Source organism: Lissotriton vulgaris, chromosome 6 (assembly GCF_964263255.1).
Source record: "Lissotriton vulgaris chromosome 6, aLisVul1.2, whole genome shotgun sequence".
In the NCBI taxonomy this organism is placed as follows: domain Eukaryota; kingdom Metazoa; phylum Chordata; class Amphibia; order Caudata; family Salamandridae; genus Lissotriton; species Lissotriton vulgaris.
The window spans coordinates 1,889,823,146-1,889,847,333 of NC_141694.1; the positions used below are offsets into that span (position 1 = coordinate 1,889,823,146).

At 47.9% G+C, this 24,188-nt stretch overlaps 1 protein-coding gene across 4 annotated transcripts in view; it reads right to left on the minus strand.

Moving 5' to 3' along the window:
• Positions 1–24,188, minus strand: part of LOC147709785 (uncharacterized) — a 1,097,608-nt gene that overhangs the window by 818,690 nt on the left and 254,730 nt on the right. Inside the window, exon 3 of one of the 4 annotated variants that reach the window (XM_086928225.1) lies at positions 19,639–19,791. In XM_086928225.1, the coding sequence (XP_086784351.1) occupies positions 19,639–19,791 (153 nt within the window). Of the gene's footprint in view, positions 1–1,990; positions 2,300–2,329; positions 2,440–19,591; positions 19,792–24,188 lie in introns of those variants that run through there. The other 3 variants (XM_086928227.1, XM_086928228.1, XM_086928226.1) reach the window with 3 other exon arrangements.

The window sequence follows — 24,188 nt, forward strand, 5'->3', positions numbered from 1 at the left end:
TGTAAAATTTAAACTGCAGTCGGTGAGCAGTGAGCGAATTACGGCAGTGCTTCTGTATCCGATAACACATGAACTAAATAACCTGCAGAAAATCCTGGCACATTTTAAAAGCCCTTCTGGAAGGAGAATGCCATTTATATTCACAAAAGATTCTAATTTCAACTTTTTCTCAATCCATCTGCAGAAAAGTGCAAATAAGCCTATGCTGGGGAAAATTGGTTTCTCATACTTATGCTTTTTCTACCCAAGCGCGCTATGGTGAGCCCAGGCGGTCCATATGTTACTGTAAGTAACAAAAAGATCACTGTTAAACACTTTGCAAAACAATAAATACATAAATAACATACTCACGTTCTTGTTTTCACTTATTCTTGTTCACTTGCACTCTTTTCCTCTTTCTCTCTCCCTCACACACACTCTCATCTTCTCTCATTCCCTTTCCCTCCATTTTGTTGCCCAATTTTACGCTTCTTCTTTCCCATTTCGGTTTTTATCTCTTCCTTTCTCTTTTCACTCCCTTCTATTCCACACTCACTTCCTATCTCCCTCTTCCTCCTACTAACACCCATTTTTTACATACCTCCTAACCTCTCTCTTCCTCTGCACGCCTTCTTTTTCTCACCTTTCAGTATATGCCTCTCCTCACTTCTAAGGCCTCGTTCATCCCCTTCCCCTCCCATGTTTTCTCGCCCTCCATTCTGCTTCTCCCTCTTCCACTCTCCTTCCTCCTCTGCTTCTCCCTCTTCCTCTCATTCTCCTTCCTACACTTTCTTTCACTCTATGCCCCGTTCTAATCCCAGATCCTTTTATGTGTTTGATCTCCTGCCTCCTCCGGCTTGTCTTTAACTGTCCCAGTTCCCCCTGGGTGCCAGCAAAGCGTGGGTGTAAATGCCAGGCCGGGTATGATGCCCCTGCCCTCCGGTTCTCCGGACAGATCTGGATCCTAAATTGTACCCAAATTAATCTATACCGGAAAGGGTGCGGTGCCGGTTTCTACAAGGAGCCCGAAAATCTCTACATTTTTTCATCTTACTGGTTACGCTGTTAGACAAGTATTGCAAGGACTCTGGAGAAGGGGACGCTATTTCCGTGGTGCCTTCACTACCTCTTCATTATTTTTATGCTGCCAGCAGCCGGTGAATAATTTCGCAGATATCACGAGCCACGAACAGGCGCCCATTGGAATTAAAGGGCTTCTCTCGACCCTTCCCCCTCCCCCACCCCTCCTGCGTCTCTGGGTGGCAGCCCGGAATGAGACAGCTTCAGCTTCGCAGACACACAGCCCCCTTCGAGTTCTTCACAGGTCTTTTAATGACCCTTTGCATGTTAATCAGGCGTTGATGGTTTTCACCCCTTCTTAGGGCCCTTGCAGCTCCACTCTGCCTCTCCGCCGTGGGAAACAATGAAAGGTGAAATTTTATGGTGGAGAGCGCGCCCCCCCTGAGATGGCGTCGCGCCCCCCTTAGATGGCGTCGCGCCCCCCCAGGAGGGCGCGCCCCACAGTTTGAATAACTCTGGATTAAAGGGATCCCGTGAGCAGCAGTGCTAGTTATCTTGATTTAGATCACGCCCCTCTTTGGATAGGCCACACCCATTTAAGAGATTTACCACACACCTTTTAGAGCACCCCAGTTTTTTTCCCCACTTAAAGCCCTGACTGTGTGCCAGCTCAAAACGTCATCAAACATGCACTCCATGGTTCACCGTCACCATCAGAACATGCATCACCCAGAACACATCCCTCCACTAGCGTAGCCAGAGACCACAACACGTCCAAAACACCCTGTTTTGATGCCCCACAAACACTCACAGGGAAACATTGAAAACCATACCAACTCCCAATCCATTAGAACGATCCAGCAAATCGCAAACCATGAAGATGGCATGAATCCAATTTTACAGTTTCGCGTGTGGAAGCAAATGTCGCACAAAACATGTTCCTGTATTAACACGAGCAGGACAACCAACACACACACTCATCACTCCTCACCTCCCCAGGCCTGGGCTGGCCTGCAGCTCCGAAGGAGAGCGGGGCGGGATGCGGGCAGCAGAAGACAGGGCGACCCTGGGGCCTTGCCGGGTGAGGCCAGCTGCCAGGGCAGGGCCAGGCAGAGGCCAACAATCCCTGCTCTAGCACGACACAACAACGGCGGCGGCACCCCTCCTCGAGTCTGTACCAAAGTCATGCGCACCCCACATTGCGCATGACAAAACTGCACGCATTCGTCACCAGCCCCGCACCCACCCCGAAGAAGGCGGCACCGCAGCGCGCAGACCCATAGACAGCAACTGCGCGCCACCATGCCCACAAACCATTTCAACCACGTACGTGGTGTGTGCTCACTGCCCATAGGTCTGCCTCTACTGAGACCAGTGAGGGGGCCTCTGGATCGTGGGGGCCCCCTGCGGGTGCCTGTGCCTACACCCCCATAACTAATAGTGAAATAGAAAAGCCACAACGTCACTGTCCGTGGTGTGCGCGCGCATTCTACAGACCTGGCTCTGCCGAGAGTGAGGCTGGAGCCCGGGGGCCCGTGATGGGGCCTCACGGGCCTCTGGAGCATCACCACACCCCTGCAACTCAACATTCACACAGAGGCTGTCACCGTTCCATGGCGTGTGCCCACCATATAATCTAGGCTTGCTGACTTGCTTGCAGCAGTCTTCCTCCACTGGGAGTGAGATTGGGGCCCCCCCCGGAGCGTTGGGCCACCCCGCACCGCGGGGGCTGCGTGGGCCTGTGTTACGCCCCTGCACCAATACCCACAATTGGGGCTGGCAGGGGCCACAAGGGCCCTGGGGCTCATTCACACCCTGCATCATATTTGAGATATAGGTGCCCTGGGTGAGCTCCCGCTGGCACCCACAATGGATCGAGCAGGGGCCCTGGGTATTGAGGCTCGCCCAGTGGCCCCCTTCCAGAAAAAGTTATAGAAGTTGCAGGTGGTACTGAGGCACTCACTAATAAAAAAATATAAAAGGCATACTAAACAACAATAAATTAGCAGGCAGAGCCACTCATTTATTATTCACTGCTCCCAGACTACCCCGCCTTATAATGCCTTTCAAGGATAAATGTACCTATTTGTTCCTCCTTTGTGGTGATACAGTCAGGTTAGGGGCACAATCATGAGCGTAGCAGCCCCCCTCCCCCTAAAAAATTACAAATAAATAAACCTTACGTTTCCAGTGGCCTCTAGAACATGACACCAGAGAAGTGTTATGGTGTTTTTAAGTATTCCCAGAGATGAAGATTTTGCTTTTAACTTCAGTTCGGAATGCAAGGAACCCTTGTGGTTGGTCTTAAGGCTGCATTATGTGCATTGAAGAAAGACACTAACTCGTGTTTATTGTTGTTTTGATTAGAAATGCTTTATTGATATGTTTATTTGCAGGCATTGCAATGACGTCTTGACTAAACCGATAGGCCTGCCTTTTATATATTGACTGTGACTAAAATTAAAAAAACCTAGAAATTCATTGAAAAAAGGAAAGATTAAAGTGAACGTTAAAGTTAAGCCTTGCCAATTCTCTGACAATACAAATGTTAAGTGACATTATAGGTAGGTGAGAATATGAGGTGCAGAATTAAAAAAACGACTGAAACTCACAAGTAACTATATCTTAAGCCCCGAAAGAACTAAAGCTTGCGCCATCAGCATGTACTGCTTATATCTTCAACTATTACATCACTCGTGACATTTTCAATGACAGCGTTGAGATCATCCGTGACGACATCTGAAATTACAACTTATGGCAACACCGTGCATAGTAGGTTTAAATATTTAAATAATACTAATTCTATACTTGACTAAAAATACTTCTATTCATGATATTGTGGCACTCGATATTTCCACCATGATTTTCATGTTGATATTTTCCATATGATGTGCTGGTAGTGCAGCACTAGGATTTTTATTCAATGTAACTGCGCATTTACAAATGTAGAATGTTGAAGGCACTCGTCCATTTCACAAGGCGGTGTACAGCTAGAGTGGGGGACCATTCTAATATGCAGGCAGGGCCCTGAGAAGGCAAGGCATGTCCTAATATGCTAAATATTGAACAGTAGGAGGTGTGTTTTGAGGGCAGCATTTATGGTTGAGAGTGATGACAAGGCCCATAAGTGTGGGGGAGGTCTTGCCGTCTACCGCCATATTTCTTAGAATTCTGAAGGTAGTCCTACAAAATATTGTGCCAAAAATATCGAGAGACACATATTTCATGTTCAAAATAGCATGAGGTCAATGAATTTATGGGACCGAAAATAGAAGGCAAGAATGTTTTGTTATGTCTTTTATATATATTTTTACATTGCAGTTGTACATAATATTGTTGTTAGGTCTGACTTGACAGCACAGCTGTGATCAGATCATATGTGAGCAACCTAAAAAGAGCTTGCATAAAAACTACAGAAAGGGGTTTGGCTCCTCCCACAGATTGGTAGATATGAGTACATGTTTTGATTGGCCGAACGTTGTGTGCTTCAACAGAAAAAATGCCCCCGTCAGCAGTGATTATTTTGTTTATCCATCTTGGGATGCAGCTTGAACCTTCAGGGGCACACACATGGCACTGTTAGTCTTAGATAAGTAAACGAGATATGGTGTTTGCTTTTGTCTGTCAGTAGCACAGATTGATTTTTCTTTCCATCATTAATTTTAGAGTTCAGAGTGCAATGCCTGCTCAGAAAACTGCAAACAGTGCAGAACGCGGCAGCCAGGCTCATTAGGAACATCCCACTAAGACATCGCATATCCCCTCATTTGCGTAGTCTCCACTGGCTGCTTATCAAGAGAAGAACTGAATTTAAGACACTAAGGGCTAGATGTAGGTAATTGTAAATTACCGATTCGAAAATACCGAATTTTACTGATTCTGTATTTTCGAATCGGTAATTGCAATGTAGATAAAAATTCTGTAAAAAAATACTGAATCGGTAAGATTCGGTATTTACCGAATCGGTATTTACCGATTTGGTATTTGCCATTGATTCCTATGGGCCTGGAGGCCCGATTCGGTAAAATCGGGAAAAAGTCAGGGGTGGCAGGGTGTCACTTTGACACCCTGTTGCACCCCTGATTAGTGCTGGTGTGCACATGTGGCCTACATACATGCCCTAAGGGCATGTATGTCTGTCACAGGTGTAAATGCACATTTATGCATTTACATAGGAATTCCTTATTTACCACCAACTAATAGTTGGTGGTAAATAACGAATTCTTAAAGCCCAGAAGCACTCTTTTCAGTGCTTCCTACATCTCATTTACCGATTCGGTAAATGATGATTCGGTAAATACCGAATCGGTAAATACCGATTTGCTATTTACCGAATCGGTAAAATAGACACCCACATAGGAAAAGGCTTTTACAGGTTGGTAACGTCCGATTTCGTCCGTTATCGACCGGTAAAAGCCTACCTACATCTGGCCCTAACTCTTGCATATAGAGCACTCACTGATACTGGCCCGTAATACCTGAAGAAGAGAATTCGCAAATACCATCAGTCTAGGAACCTAAGATCTAATCATCGCGAGTGCCTTGTCATCCCCCGTTTTTCTAAATCCAGAATTGGAGGACGGTCCTTTTCTGTCAAAACCGCTACCTTATGAATTTCCATGCCCGATCACATCAGAAAAGCAAAATCGGAACTCATCTTCCGGAAGGCTCTGAAGACTTGGCTCTTCAGCCTTCCTTAGTCTCCCTTAGCAAACAAGGGATCGACAACTCTAACTTGCCTTCATCATTCACTGCATCTGCAAGCACCTGGACACCCCCATGGGGGTAGCTGTGTGCTATACAAGCTTAAATACATACATACAATACAATTGTGTGTTTGAGCGCCGTATGGGCATACCAGAGATCTAGTAATCCACATGCAGTTTTAGTTCTTCCTGACAGCACACTGTCACCAAACCTTATGTGATCAACAAACATAACTTTCAGAGTACTGTCGAGAAAGGGGCTCAGGCTACAGCCACTTCTTTGTTTTTCTGTTTATATAATTTGATTGAGCCAAAGTTGTATATAGTTGGTTATGGTGGCAAGCCAATTTTTATGGTCTGCCCAGTTTATTATGAAAATGCAGAAGACCTGATCTATTTATTGTAAGAAACATATATTAATCCCTTCGCTGCGGGGGTTATCCCCCCGCTGTGCTGGGGGGAGGGGGGCGCGCACAGCGCCCGCATGCTCATGACGAGCTGAGCTCGTCATGAGCTACAGTGCTCCTGTGCTCATGACGAGCTCAGCTCGTCACAGGTGTATTGGCTCCGTGGAACGTTCAGCACAGCGGGGCAATTCTCCTCGCACCTGAGCGTTCCACGGGCCATGACGAGCTGAGCTCTTCATGAGCACCGGAGCACCGTGGCTCATGACAAGCTCAGCTCGTCATGAGCATGGGAGGGGTTAAAATCAATAGGTATTTAGGGTGGTTTGATAATACTCTGCATTAAAGCCTACAGATGTTTTGTTTCATAGAATTTCACTGATTAACGTAATAGGCAAGGATTTGTTGTTCAATATCCCCTCTGACAAACCATCGGTATAGAAGATGAGCTTTCTAGGAATCATTGTTAATTTCTCTTAGGAGAGATCTCATTATGCTTTAAAAAAAAGTTATTTATCAATTTGCATCATAAATCAGTATTTCACGTATATAGGTCACTTCACAACCACAACAGAGTTTGAGAGTGATATCGAGTGGGCATATTCGCTTTCTGCAACAGGCATTAGTATATAACTTTAAATGTAAAAGTTAGGCAGTAGTTAGCATTACACAATTTGACATGGCAGCAAGCAGTTAAAAGTATTGCATAGAGAGGTGTGTCAATTTTTTTTCCCCACCCCCATAGCGCAGGCTACATATTGGGGCTATTCTCAACGTACAGGCATGGTGTGTAATATGGGAATGGTACATGTCCCCCAACGATCTTGGGAGTATGGATATATGCTAAGGATATGTTACGTTGTGGTCTGAGAGTGTGTATACGTTGTCTCTCGGGGTGCAGGAACATATTCCCTTGTTGCGTGTGTTGGCCCATGCCAGAAATGGTGCCCATATGTCCTTGGGTCTGGACGCCATAGGCATTAAGTCCCAGTATGCCGTCAGACAAGTGATATTGTGTATCCAAATGTCTACTTTGGCTGGCCTAAGTGAACTCCAGTGTATCACAATGTGATGCTTGGCAAGGAGGAGCATCATGGCCGACAGACGACCTGTGCCTGGAGGGCCCTCAGCCACATGACCCAATAGAGCTGTTAGTGGAGTGCCGTCCAGCCGGGATCCTATCACTTCTTCAATAATGTCAAATACATTGTCCCAAAATTGTGAGATAGGTTTGCAGGTCCACACCAGGTGGGGAAAGGGTGCCTGTGTAGTGGCGCATCTCCAAAATTTGGCATCAGGTCGCAGGCCCATTTGTGTAGTTGTATATGTGTGCGGTCATTCTGTGCAAATATTTAAAATGGATGAGCCTCAGCTTATAGTTGGGGGAGAGAAATTTAAGCTGAGCGCATCAGAAAGCCCATTGCTTCTCAGTGGGTGGTGGGTCTAGGTCGACACTCTATGGCTCCAGTGCCTTAGAAGTCATGATCGGCGGGGTGCTGTGTGGTATTATACATGCGTGTGATTCGTTTCTTGGGCGACGGGTTTACCAATATATTCTCTAGTGCAGCCTGCGACAGTGGTGCCGAGGGGAAGGAAGTGTGAATTTGTCTACAGTTGGCTCTGAGCTGGAAGTAAAGGAAGAGTTCTAGGATGGGGTCTGGGTACCATCAGGGATTTGTGGTCTGGCTAGAAACTCATTGTCTGGATAGAGGTGGTAAAAAGTAGCAAGCCCCTGACATGTGTGTTAGCTAGAGCTGGTATCTTGCATAGGGGAAAAACTAGGGTGATATGCTAGTGACATCGATGGTGCATATAATAATGGGACATTTGCGTGCCGTCTAAGACCTTTCCATGCCCAACGTAAAATCTCTCTCGTATTTATCTCTTTGTTTGTTCTTTTATAGGTATAGTAAATGGCAGCCGGGTTTGGAATGGGATGGGGTCAGTCCAATAATGGAGATATTGAGCCTGTGAACTCAGTGTGTAGAGTTCAAAGTCTGGTGCCCTGAGCCCAACTTGTGCGAGTAGCAGTGTCAGCACCTCCCAGGAAATGCGCAGTTGTTTACCCGCCCAGGCATGAGATACAAGAAGGGAACTCAGTTGCTTGGAAAATGCCTGTGTGAGTGGAAGGGGAATATTAACAAACAGGTACAGGAACTTAGGCATTTTTGCAATTGCAATCCTGCAGGCTAGGGTTTGCTGCAGTCTAGCCCAGATGGCTGCTTTACTCTCAAGGCAGGTAATCAGCCAACCATAGTTCAATCGCTAGATCTCCTGTACCTCTCTGCTGAGCCATATCCCTAGATATTTGACTGCACCATCAGCCCCGGCTAGTGGGAGGTCCATGTCAAGCGCGATTGGGGCCGGTATCAAGGATAGAAGCGTCCATCTGGCCCAGTTGACCTGTATGCCAGACATGCCTCCAAACCGGAGGTTTTCAGGCAGTGCAGGGTTGAGGTTTGTCTCGGACTCATGCATCTATAATGTAATATCATCAGCGTATATTGAAATTATCAGTCCTCTGTCCGAGAATCCCAGTCCCCGAGCTGTGTGATGCTGACACATCCTGGCAACGAAGGGCTCCATCGCTTTTGCGAACAACAGCAGTGAAAGGGGACACCCCTGTCGAGTACTGCGTGATATGTGAAACAGGTCAGATATCAGGTCATTGACTCTGAGTCAGGCAGTTGGGTGGGTGTAGAGCAGTTGAATAAGCTTTAAGAATTTGGTGCTCATGCCGTTTCTGGGCAATATAGTAAAAAGAAACGGCCATTCGAGGGAGTAGAACGCCTTAGTTGCATCTAGAAACGTGGAGTGGGCTGGCAGGTTCGGGGCTAACTGCTGGAGGATTTAAAAATGGCGCGCAGATTATGTGAGGTGGATCTACCTGGAATTAATCCGGATTGGTTCGGCCTGGCAACAATCAAAAGAAGTGTTTGAAGTCTACTGGCAATCAGTTTAGCAAGTATCTTGGCGTCCATATTGATAAGGGAGAGTGGGCGATTGGAGTAACAGTTTTTGGATGGTTTGTCCAGCTTTAAAATTGTAATGATCACAGCCTTGCACATCGTTGGTGGGAGGTAGCCCCTTTCACGTGATTCCTGATATACTGCCAGCAAATAGAGGGCCAGGTATTTAGCATATGTTTCATAAAATGAAGCTGACAGTCCGTCCAGACCAGGGACTTTATCTCCGGGCAAGCCTTTATTCACCTGAGTGATGTCTTCTGTTATGAAAGGCACATCCAAATATTTGCAATGAGCATTGCTCACCCAGACCAACTCGATGAAGTCTAAGTAGACCTGCAACTCCGGGTTTGGGCCGTCCTGTGTAGCAGTATAGAGGGATCTATAGAATCCTTTTAACCTCGCTAGTCTGGCAGACTGCCCACGGATCGGGCTGGATTCTTCATCCGGTAGTTTGGTAATGTATGAGGAAGTGCGATGTTGCTTAAGTGTTTTAGCTAAGGCCCTGCCTGGGCAATCACCCTTCCCGTATCTACGGACTTGGGCGTGCCTAGGAAATGTGTTTGTCGAAATGCTTCTGCATCGTATTCAGAGATTTTTTCGCAGATAGTGGCTAAATGAACAGGCAGGCCGGTCCGGAAGAATAGTAGCTCAACCTAATGTATCTCCTTCTCTATCTTCTCTAGGATGGACTTGATTGAGTTTAATACCCTGGATTGTTTAGCTATGTAGGTACCTCTTATGATGTCCTTAAAGGTTTTCCCACAGTGTGGAGGGGGATTCTACTGACATTTCGTTTATAGCAAAATGTTGCAAGAGCTCCTCAAGCACCTCTTCTCTAAATATTGTGTCACTCAATGCATGTGGTGGCAGGCGACAGCTGAGAGCACGCGGTGCTGACGTTGGTATAGTCCAGTTAAACATAACTGGGGTGTGGTCAGACAGGGTATGTGGCATATGTCTGATGTCTGTGGTCCAAGATGCTATGTCTCTGGACACTAACCAGTAGTCGAGCTTGGACCATGCATTATGACAAGTAGAGATGCAAGTTCCCTCTCTCACGTCTGGGTGCCAGGAATGCCATATGTCTATCAATCCATACTCCTCTGCTATGGAGGTGATCATATGATTGGCTTTGGGGTGTAGTTGTAGGGAGATCCCCACCAAGTCCAGGGAGTCCTGCATGACAGCATTGAAGTCCCCTCCCCAGACAACCGTTTCCTCCCTTAGCAGTGTGATCTTAGACCAGATAGTGAAAAACAGAGCAGGGTTGTCTGTGTTGGGACCATACACGACAGCCAGAGTCATTGGGGTAGTGTGCAATGTGCCTCTCAGTAGGATGCTGCAATCAAAAAACAATGTCCCAATAGGTTAGAATAAACAGTCAATTAAGTATGCATGCACATCGCATTGCTAGCAAGGAAAAAGGAGAACACTCTTTGAATTAAGACAAGATAGTCAATCATCTTATTTTATGATGTAAGTTCATGGTCAGTAATATACAGTTATAAGCAGCACTGCATAAACTCAATTTGGTGACAACCATATAAAACTTGGCGCTCTACAAAAGTGACTGTAGTGAAGGTGGCGACGCAAGTGAGAGAGTGAACAGCATGGATGGCGCACTGTGAACAAGGTGCAAGTAATCTACAGTGGGTGGCTCAGATCATGTGACAAAGTGATATCACAGATTAAAGATTTCTTTCCATTATTTGAACCACATTAGAGAAGTACCCCTATTAATGAGCTGTAAAGTCGACGGCGTTTCGATCCACGTTAGTAAGGATCGTCATCAGGACTTGGTTGTCTGACTTGGGGCGTGCTGCAAGGGAAAGAGAATGTATCAGGGAAGGAGTAACGGAGGTCGAGGGTGGAGGGTGGGACGAAATTAGGGAGTATTTACCTGGAAAGGAACTTGGTTTGGGGCGATCAGAGGCGATCGCCAGGAATTGAATTTCAAGCCTGCAAGGGGGCACTGTAATTAAAAACGAGGGCAGTGGTTAAGTATTACTGGTACAGTACTCAAAGTGATAACGCTTAAGAGTATAAGTAGGGTTCCAAGGATCCAGAAATACCAACAGGCAAGGGAGTGCTAGGCGGCCGTCTGAAATCCGCCGAGGGCCAGCACGAGTCCTGTAGAAAGGGAGACAGGAGCGGGGCAATCAATTTGCGTGATAGGACGCTGAGCCTGTGATAGAGGTAGCGGTAGAAGTAGCGAGGCCGGGGGCAGCGGGATCCGAATGTATTTACCTTAAAGATCTTCGTGCCGGGACAGGACTGAATCCTGAGGACCGGTGAACACTGGCGTTCGTGAGGAATGGTGATTTACTTCCACGTGTGGGCGGAGATTGGGCGGGGTCTGGGTAACTGACGGAGGGGGCGGGGGCGTGGTTTGGATCATGACGTGAACTATGAGTAGGGAAATACCATGAAAAACCACTGTCGATTGTCTAATCAATATCGTAGGTAAGGTCAGGATGTCTGTGAGCACAGACATAGTTCAAAAAGGCAGCAACTTAACATGAAGCATAGAAAGTATCAAAGCACATTAATTACATCGCGAAAGTTCACTAAGGCGTATGTGAAGTAAAGCATGATTATGTGATATAAGGAGCAGAACATGATTATTCAGTAAACAAATCGAGAGGAAGGAATATATGCACAATCTACATAGTTAACAAATGGCAATTACATAGTGTATATCCCGGCGACCGGGGGACAAATACAAAGGTGAAGAGACATATGGAGCAGAGCATGATTATGCAGTAAACAAATCGAGAGGAAGGAATATATGCACAATCTACCTAGTTAACAAATGGCAATTACACAGTGTATATCCCGGCGACCGGGGGACGAATACAAAGGTGAAGAGATAGTAGAGGTCAAAAAATCAAGAGGAGCACCCATAATGGTTAATGTAATTAGTTCACAATGACATGGTTCAATTCTAAGGTGCTAGGTTATGCATTTATATAGATTGGTATGAGGCAGTCTGTAGACAGTTGTTATTATCAGTTTCGTAGGCCATGACATATTCCATAACGCTATACTCGAGTATTATGACACTCTACAGCAACATTGTACATTTGAAAAACCAAGATGGGGGGGTGGATTGCGGGTTGCAGGGTCGGAAAGGGTGGTTCATTGCTTCAAGTGGTAACAGTGCTATTCCACTCATCGATTGTATTGAGGCCATTGTTCACCGAATCACAAATGGTCATACATTTGCATTCAGCTTTGTTGAGGAGGGATTTGATATCCCCTCCACGAATTGGCAGGGTGGGTTTCTCCACCACTTGCCATAGAATGTCTGTATCTAGGTGTCCCAGTTCCAGATAGTGTGCCACTAGAGGTGCCGTCAGTGTTTCAAAATGTATCCTGCTTTTATGCTGGATGATACGTTGCTTAATCATCTGCGTTGTTTGGTCAATGTAGAAAAGTTTGCATGGGCATTTAATCGCATAGATGACATTTTGCGATCTGCAGTTCGTGTGATTTTTCAGTTTATGCGAGTGGCCACTGAATTTGAATTCTTTTGTGTTGAAGGTCAAGCTACAAACGCTACAATTTTGGCATTTGTAATGTCCCACGATCGGGTCAAGGCCCCACACTGCTGTTATGGTGTTTCTTTTTTCGGTGGTTTGTGGCCACGTGATGGCATGCACTAGGTGACTGGCCAGATTGTCACCACGTTGGTATGAGAATAGCAGGGCTTGTTACTGTGGGGACTGAATTTAGAAACAAATGGAATCCTAGTCATGGACTTATTTTACTTTACACCACTACACTTTACCTCACTCCGCTCCATGCCACTCCACTCTATGCCATTGTACTCTACGCTGTTCACACTACGTCACTCCACCCTACAGTGTTCCACTGTACACTACTGTACTTTACCACACTCCACTCTTCGCCATTTGACTGTAAGCTATTCCACTGTGCGCATTTCCACTCAACTCCACTGTGCGATAGTACACTGTACACCATTCCACTTTACCACACTCCACTATAAAACAGTATATTCTACGACACCATAGTGTATGACACTGTGGTGTGTCTGATGTCTCTGCCCTGCACTGTGAAAGGAGATAAGGAGTCATGTCAACAGAGTGCTCCAGGGCTGTACCTTTCCTCCACAATGCTGGCTCCACCTCCTGTGGGGCGTCTGATGTTTCTGCCCTACACTGTGAAAGGAAAGAAGAAGTCATGTAAACAGAGTGCTCCAAAACTGGTTTGGACTGGGCAAAGGCCCCTCTCCCCTCAGAGAATAAAGGATTTCTGGGTATAAAAATTGGGACCCTGATCTCATGAAATTAGATCACTTTGGACTACAAGAAGAAACCTTTACTGAGGAGAGGAACCTGAAGAAACTGAGGAGAGACTATTCCCAAGCTGAAGTGCTGCTTGGGGGATTGGCCTGCAATGGTTGCCTTACTGCCAAAGGAAGGAGAAAGGAACTTTGTAACTTTGCTTTCGACTTGTGAAGGATCTCCAAGGGCTTGGAAAAGAGCTTGCCTCCTACTGAAGTCTAAGGGACAACAGACTTCACCCCCCAGCTCCCCACAGTTCTTTTGGAAGTGCCTGCTGCTGTTTTGGGCCTTCTGAGGAATTGCGTGTTGCAAGGAGCTGGAAGCGAGACTCAACAAGAAGAAGCGTGTCGCTGTCGCTGTGCCTGCCGTCGCAACTCCGGAGAAATGAGGGTGTTGCCGCTGGAACAGCCGCACTGCACTGCATCGGAGAGAAGCGTGCCGCAACGAAGAGGAAGCGTGTCACCGGCGCTGCTGCTGCCGTCGCAACTCCGAAGAAGGAGGGTGTCGCCGCTGTGGTTGTCGCACTGCACCGCATCAGGAGAAGAATCTCGCAACGAGGTTGGAGCGTGTCGCCGTCGCTGTACCTGCGGTCGCAACTCCAAAGAAGAAGGGTGTCGCCGCTGGAACTGTTGCATTGCACCGCATCGACCAAGAGCACCTCGCATCCCCGAGAAGCGCGCCGCCGTTGGAGCTGCTGCCGTCGCATCTTGAATGTCCCCGCTGTGGTTGTCGCACTGAGGGGAAGCTTCACACGTCGTGGAGAAGATCGTCGCCCCTGGAGCTGTTGCCGTCGCATCGTAAGGGTGTCGCTGCAGTCCACGCATCGAACCAAGAGTTTCTTGCATCCCCGAGAAGAGCGCCGCATCTGGAAGATCTTCACATCTTTATTTCTTTGTATCTGAACGTTGCCGCATTTCCCATCGCTGCGACATTGCTTGTTGTGGAAGCGCAATTCAGCTTAAGGTACATTGACGCAGAGTGTCGCATCTAAGAACTGAACTGAACCAATCTTAAATCTACCATCTTAAAGTAATCATAGTGTGTATTTTTGTCGTTTATGGTCTTGTGGTAACTCTATATAAAGTCTACTTATTTTTTATATAAAACCTGTGTGGTGTCCATTTGTAGTGTTGTCACTGGGTTACAGTATGTGGTCACAACTGCTCAACTTACAACGCCTCTGAAATAAGCCTTGACTGCTCGCGCCACGCAACCTAGAGGGTGAGCAGGGGTTATTTTAGGAGTGTAATCCCCTTGTCCTGACTAGAGGAAAGGGTCCCTACTTGTCACAAGTACCTAACTGTGCCAACTAGAGACCCCCAAATCTAACATTGGTGGCTGCGGTGGCATTTGTGACTCATGTACAGTGACTGGTCTGCCATTGTAGAGCCTGTGTGCAGACCATAACGATACCGCATACTTTTTAGTAGATTTTTTTTTGATTTTTGGATTGTCTATCTTCGAAAGATGCCTAATTCAGTAGAGAGAGCAGAATCTGTAGCCTGCCTTAATTGCGAATGGGAAGAAGAGGTGCTGGAATGCTACACAGTAAAGCAGATGAAGTACTTTTGCAAAAAATTCAATGTTTCCACTTCTGGATTTAAAGTGAAGGAAGAATTCTACAAGGGCCTGGGTAGAAGCAAGGAAAACTCCTGTGATTGAGGAGGATGAATTGGCAATTATGCAACAAGAAGGGCCAGTGGGCCAGGAGGAAGGAAAGTACCTTCCCCCAACACGTAGCAGTGCTTCTAACAAGAGTCTGTCTCCAGAGGAGCTGGAGGACAGAGAGAGATCAAGAAGGCATGAAATGGAATTGACCAGGTTCAAGGTTGATAGGCAACTAAAAATAGAAAATAGAAAGTTAGATCTTGAGGAAAAGAAAATGCAGTTTGAGCCTGAAAAAGTTTTGAGGGAGTTGGAGTTTAAAACCAAAAGTTTAGAAGTTACTCCCTCTGGTGGCAGCATACCGTCAGTACATACAGAAAGTAGAGTGTATATCCCCAAGGATGTGCTGAAAGAATTTCACAAAAATGATGACATTGGTCAGTGGTTCAGAGCCTATGAGGTAGCCATGTCTGCCCACCGGGTCCCATAGAGAGATTGGAGAGTGGGGTTGTGGTGAAGATTCCTTAGTGAGGGGCAGGATACATTGTTAGACTTCCCTTCTGAAGTCCACAATTCATACAGCCACATGAAAGATGCATTGATGTCTAGATATGGTTTGACACCTGAGCTCTATAGGCAGAGGTTCATGAAATGCAAAAAGTTAGAAAACAGTACGTGGGTTGAATATGTCACCTTCCTTTGCAGAGCATTGGATGGTTGGGTAAAGGGCGGCAAGGTTAATGATTTTCAAGGTCTCTTTGATTTGATTGCATGGGAGCACTTGTCTCATAATTGTTTTCCAGAGTTGTGCCAGCATCTGATAGCAAGCTGACTAATTCTAGGAATCTTGCTGAGGTGGCGGACCGCTGGGTCAGTACCAGGGTCCAGAAGGGTCACATGGGAGACTCAGCCAAAGGTGGGCAGGTTCCCCAGCAGAAGAGTGGGGGGGACAAGGGTAAACAGAAGAAGTTCCGCAAAAATCCCCAAAGTAGTCCCCAAGGGAACCCCGTGAAAGGTTCCCAGCCTCCCCCTGAGAGAAAGCAAGGGGCCCCGACAGGTAGTCCTGTTCCCCAGGGGCCCCTGAAAAGTTACAGGTGTGGTGATCTGGGTCATAAGGTGAATGATCCCAGGTGCCGCCTGTTTGGTAAACAAGCACCCACTGGTGCTCCGCCCTGGCAGATGGCTAGTGTAGCCTTGTGGGAGGAGATTGAAGTCCAAGGGGAAAGTTTGCCACAAGCCTACCTGCTGACTCCGTTGAGCCCGTGAGGTCCAAGAGGCGATCTGCTGCCCACCTGTGTTTGCCGTTTGTTTGCTCGCACCGGAGCCACACGCCAAGGTCACCCGCCTGTTTCCCGCGGTCCCACTCCCTTTGCCAGCTACGGAGTGCGACCGCCGAGCGGAGGGCGGGCCAGGGGACTCCAACCCCCAGAAGCCCATGCGGGCCTCCTAGCAGTTGACCGCGCCAGGAGGTGCATAAGAGGAGCGTCAGTCCCGCCGTGCGGGACGTCGAGCAAAGCCCGGGCAAAGGACGAGCCCTCTGTGGCCCTCAGAGGCACAAGGAGGCTGGGCTGGGCCATACCACATAAACCTATTCCATCTCAAGCCTGATTGCTAAGAAAATAGGTACCGTGGACATATTACCCCGCACCATAATACTGCTGTACTGCTAGCTTGTACCTTTACTTATCCAACTGCTATTAGTACGCGTATCATTCGATCACACAGCTGATTATGCCTACAAGGGGAGATAAACTATTAGAGGGGGCTACCGGAAGGGTACACTCGACCATTTTATCAAGAAAGCGGCGGCCAGACTCGAACATGAGATCATTATTACTGAGCGCCGTATCTCTACCGAGATGCAAAACAAACGCTCTTCTTTAGACCCCCTACAGCTAGCCACCTCTCCCGTACGGGTCTCTTCAAAGAGCTCTCTGCCCAGTAATATTTCCACTCCCCCGCAGTTAAAAGATCTTACACAGATAACTGATTCATACAGCCTAAACAGTAGCAAAGATTCTAGTATAGAGCATCCCCCAGTACCACTATCTGATGAACCTCCCACCCAAGAACCCTTAAGTCCAATAGCTACCAAAAAATACCATCCCAAAAGCCCAACTAAAGGTAACACATTAAAAAGAAAAAGGGGTGCCAAAGGGTATAAGGGTAGACAGGCGAAAGCAGCTAAAAGGATTAGTTACTTACCTGTAATCCTAGTTCTCTTCCAGGGGTATCCTCATCAAAGTCATAAGCATTAGAATATTCCCGCCCATGCGCGGGACCCCGGAAACAATATATTATATGTGCCCCACATATATATAGACATATATATATAAATATATATATATATATAAAAATAAGCAATTGCAGCCAAATAAAACAGTAGAGCTGGAATATGCTGTGAAGAATTTCCACCATACATGTGTATTTGCATTAGAAACATGAGAAACAACACCAATGCTTGTTTAGAAACTGTTTTAATGCTTAGAAAGCAGTAGAAATTCTTATAACACATTGTAAGCATATACAGCTCCCAGGCTGCATTGCAAATACCCAGTCTAAAAAGACTGAAAAGCTAACTTGTAGCTGAATGTACTAAAACTGACGCTGTGCCTTTAAGGCACCTCTGCCCCTAGCTTCCCATCATGCCTCAGGGGTTACAGTTAGGTCAGTTGTTCTTTCCGGCTCCTTCAGGAAGGACCCTGGATTTACAGCTCCACACTTTTCTGCCTTTTTCAGTCAGAAAATCTTCTAAAGAACAATTGGCAATTAGCCTTAAAGGCACGGTGCCAGTTTTTGTTGAAAATGGTTTCATTTTCTATGAGATTGTTTTGCAATGCAGCCTGAGGGCTAACAATGTCTATTTATAAGCAATTTTCAGGATTTATGAGTGGTTTGACTCATTAAAACACAAAGTTCAAGGGTTTTTTGACCTAATGTGTTTTTTGTTTCCTTACTAATTGCAGTACATGTATATGTGTTTACATTGTTTTAGCCTCAGTTTTGGAGCTGCATTGATGTGAGAAAAATGATATATGTACATACATATATGTGGAGCGAGATATATGTGTTTTTATACATATACATTTTTATATTGTTTCCGGGGTCCCGCACATGGGCGGGAATATTCAGTGCTTATGACTATTGATGAGGATCCCCTGGAAGAGAATAATGGCATTCTAGCAGAGAGCCAGTTTGAGTTCAGGAAGGGTCGTGGTACGATTGAGCAGTGTCTAAATTATGCTCATCGGTAAATATACCCTGGCAAAGACCGGCACTATTTATCTCTGCTTTGCGGATTTGAGTAGTGCCTTCGACCTGGTGGACCATGGCATTCTCTGGGCAAAGCTAATTGAAATTGGGGCACCCGAGGGCATTGTGTTCTTCCTAGCACGTCTTTATGCCAAACTACGTGCTTGTGTCCGTTACGGATCTAACGGGGAATGTACTACTAAGTTCAAAATCGGGCGTGGAATTAGACAGGGATGTGTGTTGGCCCCACTGCTTTTTATACAAAAAACAAAAGAGGGACCCTGAACCAGTCCCTTAGAAAAGGATAAAGGGGGGGAACAACCCACCAGGGAAGTAAATATAAGCAACAACATGAAAGGGCGGTTCCCAAAAATCAAACGGACCAGTAGGTTCCGAAATTAACAATTGCCCACAGAAAAGCTGATCATCTTTTACTTTATTTTATTTTCATTTTTACTTATACAAAATTCATAATTTCAGTGAATCATACAACATATATATTAAATATAGCGTTAGCCCAGAACTCAAAGGAACATTAAAAACATTTCTGCAGACTCATTCATCCAAGCAAGAAAATCACAGTCATACTCATACAGCAAAACATTCATATAACTACCAACAACTAAGCAGAAAACACCCAGACTATCATCAGTCAGACAGAAAAAAAGCGCCTTTTTTAATGTTCCTTTGAAACCAGCACCACCCCTTTTACCTGCACTGGCCGCAGCCGATGAGGATAGGTCCCAGTGTGTGTGTGTGTGTGCTTGTGTGTGTGTGTTTTGTACCTTTGTGGTCAGTAGCAGCGCAATAATATAGCACGTGGGAGACATAATAATTATTAGTGAACAGCAGCATTCCAAAAGTAGGAACAAGCGGTATGTGCATTTGAAGTCAACATCCGTAAATATGGATTGAATATATGCACCTGTAGACCTTTGCCATTTAACAACAGGGTGCATGAATGAATGAAAAACAACTTTTATCCCACACTGTGACGTCACCAAGGTATGATGGATGAACATCAAAGTCGAAAGCTGCTTTTAGTCGATAATACTGAGCATGTGGTGCAAGAGTAGTGAGCATAAAAGCACAATAGGGTGATGATGGGTCCACTTCAGACCTTTGTGCTGCATGTTACACAATGCAAAGAGCGTTGTTGCAAAAAAGAAGGTCTAGTTAGCAGCACGACTTGGAAAGCATCATCAAGGTAGCAAACCAGGTAAAAGCAGCAGCTTTGCTGTCCCCTCCCTTCCATCAGAGCGACTATCACCAGCTCATATCTTGGTGTTGTACTTATGGGGTGTCGACGCAGTGCAGAGTGGCCAATGGGAGGGGGTCTTATGGAGTACCTGAATCAGCAGCAGTTCCTCTAACACGCCTCGAATTCATCAAGTACCTGGAGTATGAGGCGCTATGCACTCCTGGCTGCAGCGCGCGACGCAGCACTTCAGCCGGCCGGGGCAGTCGACGTCGCCGCTGCACTGTGGGGGCGGGATCTCCGCATCCAGAGGGCACAAGGAAGTGTGCTCAGGACAAATTCCAGGTTTGGCTGCAATGAAGTACATTGATATTTTAAGTGGCTTAAAACCTCATGTTACCTTTGACATAAAAGAAATGCAAAAATAACGACACTGCTCACAATAAAACACCTTTATTCATTTGCATGCAAATAATGGTCATCATTTCAAACATAAGTCCAATTAGGAGCAGTTACCTAACAGTCCTTCCCACACACTCCCCACCACCGCTTACTTGAAGATAGCTGCAAAAGAGAATTGAAAAATGCAGCAATAATCCACTCAAAGCAGAAGCAATCCGAGGCGCATCATCAGTTTTATGAACTAGACAGGGGCCAATTGTTTCTAGAATGGCGGCTCAGCCCTGCAGCCCTCTGAGGGTGGTAACTCGATACAATTCAATCTGTAGGGAGGGGAGACGTGAGGGGAATAATCTCTATTCCATGTCCTCCTCAGCGCTTTCTGAAACTCCACAGGATGTGGTCAGCCTGTGAGACTCTGTCATGTCTCGACAGTCCTAGCATACTGCGAGGCTGTGTCCCAGGGGGTGGGCTCGAACCCAGAGGGTGGTCGGCATCATCAGAGGGATGGATCTGAATCTACCACTGCACAACACGCGGGGACTCACTCCTGCCTCAGCATCTTCAATGGCAGGCTGCTCCTTCGGGCGTCGTGGTTGTGCCATTTGTACAGCACAGCCATGACACAAAATGCTGCTCGAGATTTCTACGGACCCGCAAGGGCCTGATGTGCATCGCATTGCGTGACCTTCTAAAAAATGAAACAAAGTGGCGCCTTAAATGTTCTGTGCTACACTCCTTCGGGTAGGCATTACCCCCTCATGGGTCCTCCCCGTCCCAGTCCTTACTACGTGAGGCAGTCCTGCCTCCACCCAGCCAATCAAAACGCCAGAAATCCAAAGGTTGAAGGTTACATAAGCCCCTCCCACCCACCGCCATGCCTGTTTTTTTTCTGCTCCGACGGCTGTCGGAACGCTGGTGCTCCCGGTTCCTGTCTCTGTTCCTGGTTTCTTCTGGAGGGTTTGGCGGTGCCGTGAGTGTTTCTTTTCCATTTACATTGCTTCTGATGTGGTCTTTTCACATTTCCTTGCGTGGCCACTCCGGTCCTCCGGTTGGCCTCGCTCCTGTTCTGGGGTCAGGATGCTCCCCGTTCATGTGCTGGGCTGGGGCGGGGAGCCCTCCTGGTGTTCTGGCCCCAGGTCGTTCCGGCGCTGGTGCTTTAGTGCAGCGTCCGGCCCCTGCTGCCATGTTCTTCTTATGTGGCTGTGGGTGGAGACTGCAGGGCTGCCTTTTTTTTTTTGTATCTTCTTCGGTCTCGCATGCGAGATTGTTGTTTGGGGGCAGTGTTTCCTGGAGGTTGCTGGGCACTTCCTTTGTTGGTGTGTTGGGAGTTTCCTGTGGGGTTTACTCCTTTGCTCGCCATGTTTGAGGGGGCTTCCTCTCCGGCGCATCCGGGGAGCTGTTGCTCAATGGTATGTCATATGCCTCTGGCGTCACTGGCTCTCATTTGCCAAGGGTTCAAGTCCTGCCTATGCTGTCAATGTGACTTGGGATGTTCATTTTCATGCTGTGCTTTGGAAATTTGCATTCTCTTTGTCCACGTAGCATCTTTTGCAGTTTTTTCTTGGCCTGTTTTGCGCTGTCTGCGCTGCTGGTGCATGCGACTATGCCATCATCTACTGTTGATGGGGGTGTGGACATTTTCCCCTGTTGGGGTATACGTTCGGGGATGGTCCATGTGATTTCTAGCGTTTTAATGCTGGGTCTTTCTCCCTGATTCATTTGCTCCTGCGGGGTTTATTCCCGGTTTAATTTTACCGGCCATTTCGTGCTGTCCTGTTGGCTGTACTGGCTGCGGTGTGGCCTGGCGTTGCCTTGCGGGGTGTTCCTCTCTTTCTGGGGACACGATTTCGCCTGGCGGTCTTTGTCACCTGGTATCCACCATTTTCTTCTTTTTGCGCCTTCTTCCTCTGTCTTCGGAGGCGTCTTCCCTGGAGGACCAAGTTGGGAGGTTGGTGTATTCCGCTCTCAGGAGTTCGTATGCGGCTTCTCCTTTTGGGATGTATGCTTGCTCTTTTTCGGTCTGTGCTTCGCAGGTTCTTTTCTTGGGGGTCCCTCTTTCTAGTACCGGATGGTTGGGCCTTGTCCTCGGCTACAGGGGCGGCGGGGGCTTGTGAGGTTTCTCTCTGGCCTGCGTTTTGGTGCTTTGCCATTCCCCTGGCGCCTTGGTCCGCTGCCTGCATTTTTTGCACTCCGTTTGATTCCCTGCCTCTGCGGCGCCTGCTGCTGCCCCCTGGGTAACAGTCGGATAGGTTGTGCCCAGGAGGAGTCTCTGTGGCCTGGTGGTTGAGTCTCTTCCTCTTCAGGTTCTGTGTTCCGCTCCTGGTGTTGACCTGCTTGTGGGTCACCTGTCTCCTTTGTTGACTTTGTTTCGATTTGGGGGCTCGGCTCCGTTGTTCCTGACTCGTTGGTCCGGTCTGCTTTCCGAATGGTGTGTCCTGTTGGTCATCGTTCTTGGTTGCCGGTTTCCATTCCGGGGTCGTCCCTCTTTTAGGCTGTTTTCACGGTTGCTTCGTTGTCCGTTGGCACTGTGATGCGTTCTGCCATCTTCTTTGGCGTCGGCCTGTTTTTTGTCACTGCACTCTGTGGTGCTGGTTTCTGTGACGGAGTGGGGCCAGGGGTCCTCTTTCTCTCTGTTCCTGGTCCTGGCTCCCGTTGGTCTTTCTGTTCGGTTCTGCTTCCCGGAGCTTTGATCGGGCTGGTGCGGCTGTGTCCCTTTCGGTTGTGCCCCTTGCTGCCCGGTTTTTCCCCTCTTCTTGGTGGATGATTTTGGCTTCCCTAGGTCTGGGAGTCCCCTGTTTTTCTCGTTCCCTACCATCCGGCTGCTCAGAGGTTTGCGGTGGTTGTGTTCCATTTCCTGTTTTCAGGTATTTCCTTTCGGCCTCTCTCCTGCTCCCCTGGTTTTTTCCACAGCGCTGGCCCCTGCTGTGGGGGTTTGCTGGCCTGGTTCCAGTTTCTGGGGGCATATTGGGTCGGGCCATTCCTCGCCTGGTTCCTGTTCGGGGGCTTCGGTTCCTCGGGACCGGTTTGGCGCTTTGCTGGGAGCTGTTTCTCAGTGCTCGCTTTGGCGGCTCGTATGCTTTTGTGTTGAGCGTTAATGGTGGGGGTTGGCATGGCCCCTGCGCTAGGTTGACATGCATTTCGTGACGCGCTCCATATGTCCGGATCTGTTTTCTGCCCTGTTGGATCTTCTGCGGGTCCTACTGGGTCTCCCTCCTGCCCCGGCTCGGGATTGGTAGTGTGTCCGGCGGATGGGGGTTGCCTCCTCGGCTGTGGTTCCTTGGGCTCTCATGCACCTCGTGTCCTTGGTGTTTTTTCTGTTGACTCGCTGGGTCCTTTTTCATGCTGGTTTCGGGGCTTTGGTTCCTCTTTCCCCATGTCTGGTGGCTTTGCTCTCCCGGCCTGGTGTGGGGGGGGGTGCTTTCTGCTTCCCTCTCTCCTCTTGTTGTCCTCAGATGCCTGTCCTTCGGTTGGGGGCCCCGTTGGGGTCCTTGGTGGCCGGCTTGTCGGTTGTTCGGACTGGCGCTCCGGTGGCTCGTTGTTGTTTGGGCCTTCCTGGGGGGTCCCGGTACGTGTCTCTGTTCCTGCTGGCTTCCCTGTTTTGTGTCTGGGCGGCGTTTTCTCTGTTGGCTTTCGGGGGGTCTTGAGAAACATCCCTGTTACGGCGGTTGGTTTCTCTGATGGTATGGTACTCTGATTGTGCCTTCCTTTGGTGGCTTGGGCCGCTTCCCCCCCGTCCTCTGTTTGGTGCTGTCTAGTGCTCGTTTCAGCGGGACATGTCCTTTTATTGGGACTATGCACGGGTGCTTGGGACTGTGCGCTGGTGCTTGGAATGGCCCTGCGCTGGGATGTCTTGCTGCTACGTGTAGCATTCCATCTCTGTTCCTCTGTTCCAGGTCCTTTTGTCTTTGGTTTGGGACTCTGGTTCGGTCGTGTTTGCTTCCCCTCCTGTTGCTCTTCTCCCCCGGTTTTTGTTCCGGGTTGGTCTCTCCTCGGGGGTTGCTTTCTCGTTTCCTTGGCCTGCGGGTTTTCTGTATGCCTTCGCTCCCGTTTTCTCCTCCCGGGGGTTCTGCGGAAGTTTGGGGGGTGTCGGTGTTGTTGGGTTGGCCTCGCTGTTTTTGGTTTCTGCTCCTGCTGTTGCTGGTGGGTGTCGGTTTTGGCCAGCCTCCCTTGCCTCCGGCTCTGCTTCTGGGTCCGCAGCTGTCTTTGCCCTATCTTTGGCGCTTGCTTCTGTCTGCCTGGCTCTTGAGCGGCTGTCTTTGGCGTCTTTGGGCTGTTCTTCTGTGGTGGCCGGTGGCATGTGTTGGTCGCGTTGGCCTTCCGCTCTTTGGAGCTGTGATGCACTTTGG